The sequence below is a fragment of the Cyprinodon variegatus genome, unplaced genomic scaffold (genome assembly GCF_000732505.1).
Source record: "Cyprinodon variegatus isolate N-32 unplaced genomic scaffold, C_variegatus-1.0 Scaffold134, whole genome shotgun sequence".
Classification (NCBI taxonomy): domain Eukaryota; kingdom Metazoa; phylum Chordata; class Actinopteri; order Cyprinodontiformes; family Cyprinodontidae; genus Cyprinodon; species Cyprinodon variegatus.
The window spans coordinates 424,505-429,783 of record NW_015150587.1 but is presented as its reverse complement, the minus strand read 5'-3'; the positions used below and the strand labels follow the sequence as shown (position 1 = coordinate 429,783).

The window sequence follows — 5,279 nt, the reverse complement described above, 5'->3', positions numbered from 1 at the left end:
TTTATTAGCAGAAGTTAGAAGAAGATAGTCCATCACGAACCCCACTCCATACCAGTAAGTGGCGGTAATCCTACTCAAAGTGTGTTGCCAATCGCCAATAAATTCAACAAGAAGAAGTCTACTTCTCTTTTTTTTTTACTTTTAACAACATAGACGTATAAGAGTAGACCCGCATCGACGGTCGCGGCGCAGGAATTACGGCGGCCATCTTGGAGCGGTCGAACTTCAACCCAATCCCGCTGGTTTTAAGCTGGTCAGACGAAGGATGCCTCAGCACTCTGCGGCGTTTTTCTGTTAGAATCGACGGGCTATTGACGTCAGGGCTCGAGGGATAACTTTCCACAAGTCAGATGAACAGAAGATGATTTATGAAGATAAGGCTGCACCACATTGCCAAAGTCACCATCCTTGAACTCTTGCACAAGAAAAAAGCTCTGCAAAACAGTCCTTTTGCAACATACATACATCCTGTCTGAATATTATATTACTTTTAACCACACTAATATTTAAATGCACTGAACCATTTGGTATAATAGCTATAGTTTTAAAGTTTTCAGAAAAAAACAAAAAACAAAAAAAACAATGTGAAAAATAGTTCAATATGCTACGGAAGAGGATTAGGGCCAGTGGAAATTTTTTTTATTTCAGTTTAGTATGGGAAAAAAGTCAGAATTGTGACTTTTTTCTCAGAATCCTGACTTTTTTCTCAGAATTCTGACTTTAATCTCAGAATTCTGATTTTAATCTCAGAATTCTGACTTTTTTCTCAGAATTCTGACTTTAATCTCCGAATTCTGACTCTTTTCTCAGAATTTTGACTTTAATCTCCGAATTCTGACTGAATTCTGACGATAAAAAAGTCAGAATTCGGAGATTAAAGTCAGAATTTTGAGATTAAAGTCAGAATTCTGAGAAAAAAGTCACAATTCTGACTTTTTTCCCATACTAAACTGAAATAAAATTTAAAAATCAGTTTTTTTTCTTTTTTTTCCCACTGCCCCTAATCCTCTTTCGTAAACATTCAGCAAGCTATAGTTGACTAAAATTAATTATGTGCCTGGTCAACACATTACACTCAGCAGAGCAGTCGACCGCCCCAAGATGGCGCCCCTAAATCTCGTCAGCCCCTATAGGCAAGAGGTCGATGCGGGGTCTACTCTTCATAAATGTCTATGTTTAACAACACTTTATTTACACAATTCAAACATATAAACAATAGACGTAAAATAAGTGTCTGTTAAAAATCACTATTAAGGTAGAAACAAGTGTCAGTTAAAAATCATTAAATGAGGAGCTTGTTAAAATGCAGTTCTCCATCATCTGACACAGTTTAAAATGTTAAAACCCCTCAACTGAATAAAATCCTCCAAGTTCTGTGTGGCTCTGTGGAAGAAGAAGAAGCCGACGACGACATTACGTAGAGTTCACCGCTTATCGTACGTCATCACGCAATGGGTGGCGACGTGGAAAACATGGAGGAAAAGAGTACGTAGAGTGGGGCTAGCAGTGTTAATGACTATCTTATATCAAATGTTTACCTCTGGTGCGTTAAAACTCAGCAACCAGCTGGTTTAAACCTAAATCTCCGTGGGGAAACCGTTGTTAGAAAGCACCGCAGGAAGCCAGCCGGAGCCAGAGAAACTGCGAGAGGCTTTTCTGACAGGTAAGCCGAGCTGTCAGCTGATTGCAAACAAGCAGTAAACGTTAGCTTCTATGCTTGATTTGAACTCACAGGCTAATTGGAAAGTAATCATAAACCAACCACGGAGCGTGTCATTGCTTTTTTAAATCCAGCCAATTGTCTCCGTGTCTCTGCTCTTCTTAATTCCTTCACTTAAAGCAAGTCACTTGCTAACCTTAAGCTAATGTTTCGGATATAAACAGGATAAACCTGAAAATTTAATTATTCTGCAGTACAAATTATTCAGGCGGTGATGGAAGGAAAGATCAGAAAAGCAGTTCTCTATTTACATCATGTTGCTGTCGTGTAGTACTTTATAAAAGGAGATTATGCTGCTTATAGTTAAACTCTTCTGTCACCTAATTCATTGTTGCCTGTTTGCTAAAGGCGAGTCATCAAAAGACAACCAAATATCCTGGTTGGTTAGATTCATCCTGTTAATGAAGACAATGCTCAGCTGTAAAGATCAACTGATACAAGTTTTTAAAAAGCAGGTACCTTTTCTTTTTTTTCTTTTTTTTTTTTTACATCAGTCTAATCCATCCCCAATATTTACAGCCGATTTTTATTTATTACTTTTTTTTTTTGCCTGATTCTCGAGGCAGATATTTCCTTTTTTCCCTGTCATTTACATGATACAAATGACACAATGACGGTGACATCGGTTACTCCTTCACTTCCCTGGAAAGTTATTTCATGTGATTAATAAAAAAATGCTCTGAATAATAGAAATTGCTACAGATAATGCCATGTTATGAATGGTTATAAACTAGATTCACATGAGAAGGACAGTCTTTATATGTATGTGTTAAGGAATTTGTCATTTAGTCTTGATAAGTGACCTGGTGTTATTTTGCCAGTTTTAAATGGAGCAAGGCATTAAAAACCGAACATTTGGTGTATTTTAAGATCCGTAAAAACTGCAGCAGACCATAAGAAAATAACCCTTTACTTGTTTTCCTCTAATGACTATGAAAAAAAAAAATCTCTTTCCTATTTTTGGATGTTAATTCAATGGATAATAGTGTGCATGCATAATATTTTGATTACATTAATAACCTCTTGCTGCTTTTTCTAGGATTTTGCACAACCCAGTAAATAAGCACTGAAGATTGAAGCCAGGGAGCTATGGGTGCAAACACCAGCCAGGTCACTGACCTGTCCGATAATGCGAGCCTCAAAGCCCTGGTGGGGACCGAGTCCATCTCTGAAAACGATCCCTTCTGGAATCAGCTAATCTCCTTCACCTTTGTCAGTCCTACAAACAGGTAGAAAAAAAAATCAATTCTGATTGAAGTAATATGATGAAAACGGTCAATCGTTCTCACTGTCTCCTGCTCGTTGCCTCGTCTTTCATTTAACCCACAACTTTTATTCCATGTAATTGCCTCTGAAATAGTTAATTGGCTGTGTCTTGTTGGTTGCTAGGCAAACGGAAGAAACTGTGTGGTTCATTGTTGCATATAGGTAGCTATCTTGTCTTTGTTAAAAACTGAAAGTTGCTGTAGGGGTAGTAACTGACACCTCATGGAGAATCAGAATCTGAATCAAGTTTATTGCCAAGTAAGTTTGCACTTCCAAGGAATTTTATTATATACAATTTATAGCAGAAGTCACTAATTAGCGGACCGGGGTCTAGATCTGGGCCCACCTGCTGGCTAAGCCGGACCGAACCTGATTTAAAACAGCTATAAGTTATTGCATTTTGTCTGTCGACAGTTTCTAACTTCATTTCCGCCGCTTCTCCTGTTAACATGGTAAAGCTCTTCAGAGTGCCGGGACCTGGCTGCACGTGATACAAATTAGCCAATGAGCTGTCAGTCTGAGTTGCTGCTGCTGCTACTTTTAGACACCGCAGGAAGTTCTGTGGCAAGCCGGGCAATGGGAAAGAAGGAGAAGATGATAAGAAAAAGATAACAGAGAAAGTGTGGACTGCTGGAAGAAGTGCAGGGGACTAGTGACAGAAAATTAGAATGGCTTGTTTAAAGATGACCCTGCACATTTTGAATACGTTTGGTTCAACCTGCTGCTGTGAAGCAGGATTCTTCACCATGAACATATTCAAAAATAAATATCGATCTAGGCTCACGAATTAGCAGCTTGATAGGTTGAAAGCCTTGCAGGGGAGCGTGAAGCCCGCTTCTCTCCTCAAGCCATAAAAAAGAAAGGAGAAAAAAAAGTCATTTCAGGTGTTTTATAAAATATATGAATCAGGAAATTGTCTATATACAAAACGGAAAGATTGTTGTTCTCAACTTCAAAAACACTTTAGATTTAAATATGGAAAAATATTCTATTTTTCTTTATAGATTTTTATTTAAAAATTTGATATATAAAAGGATGCATAAAAACCTCATTTTATTCCAGTGTTAATTGCTGTTTAAAGTAATGGATTATAATTAAAAATATCTCCGGATCTTTACTGGTTGTTGATTTTCTTTATTTGAACCCCACTGATTTTTAATTGGTTACCCCTGATATATAGAATATGGCTAGATGTAATAGATCACCTGAGAGTCCAACACAGTGTCAGATGTGCCTCCTAGAACTTTGCTTCTCTTTAACAAGATTATATGGTCATATGATCTGAGGTCAACTTTAGAATATTTATTGTCTAACAGAGAATGGAGAAAACCTTTGTCATGGTGAGTCCATCTTTCTGACCTTCGAAGTTGGTCAAAAGGTTGTTTTAGTTGCACACAGAGTTAGTAAAACACGAAAACACAATTCTATAGGCACTCATAAAACTGCTTTCAAACCTGCGGTTAATGTGACCAATATTTGTTTCTTAAGTTGTTTCTTATGCTCAGAGTGAAAAAGTCCTTCAAATTTTCGCCCAGGATTCATAATTAAACTACAGAGGATGTTTGCAGAGCTCAACTGAAGGATCCGCCTGGGTATCACTTGTGCTTAGGATTTTAGTTAAAGGTTAACGTGTAGTTCTTTCCTGAATAAAGTTAATGATAAAGAGAACACTGCATTCCTGTTTGTAGGTGCTAAATGACATGCTTAAACACTGGCCCACTGAAAAAGCTTTTTCTAGATTATAGGTTCTGTTTCAGGTGTGTGGGGGGAATTCCTCCAATGTGCTAAGAGAGAGGATGAGGTTAAATTAGCTGTGATCTGTTGTAGCAGATTCCTTAAGTGTTTTAAGATAATCCTCCATGGATCAGCCTTGGTCCATTAAGTTAATCTTCCCCGCCTTCTGTCCTATTTAACATGTCAAGGTGAAACAACATCTAGAGAGTTTTGTTTTTCTAGTTCTTGCGACTTTAACTTTTATTATTACTGCACTTCTTTAAGAGAAGCATCAATGAAACCAGCATACAGTCATGGCCAAAAGTTTTGAGAATGGTTCAAATGTTAATATTTACAAAGTCTACTGCTTCAGTTTTTATAACGGCAATTTGTATATACTCCAGAATGTTATAAAGAGTGATCAGCGTAACAGCAATTAATTGCAAAGTCAATAGTTGCCTAGAAAATGAACTTTATCCCCCAAAACCCATTTCATCATCATTGCAGCCCAGCCTTAACAGGACCAGCTAACATTGTTTCAGTGATTGCTCCATTAACACAGGTGTTGGGTGGTGATGAG

At 37.6% G+C, this 5,279-nt stretch overlaps 1 protein-coding gene across 1 annotated transcript in view; it reads left to right on the top strand.

Moving 5' to 3' along the window:
- Positions 1-1,457: 1,457 nt before the first annotated feature.
- The window catches only part of dym (dymeclin), a 64,912-nt gene continuing 61,090 nt past the window's right edge, over positions 1,458-5,279 (top strand). The window contains exons 1-2 of the mRNA XM_015376335.1: positions 1,458-1,663; positions 2,760-2,949. Coding sequence (XP_015231821.1) covers positions 2,810-2,949 — 140 coding nt within the window. The 5' untranslated portion in view covers positions 1,458-1,663; positions 2,760-2,809. The remainder of the gene's footprint in view (positions 1,664-2,759; positions 2,950-5,279) is intronic.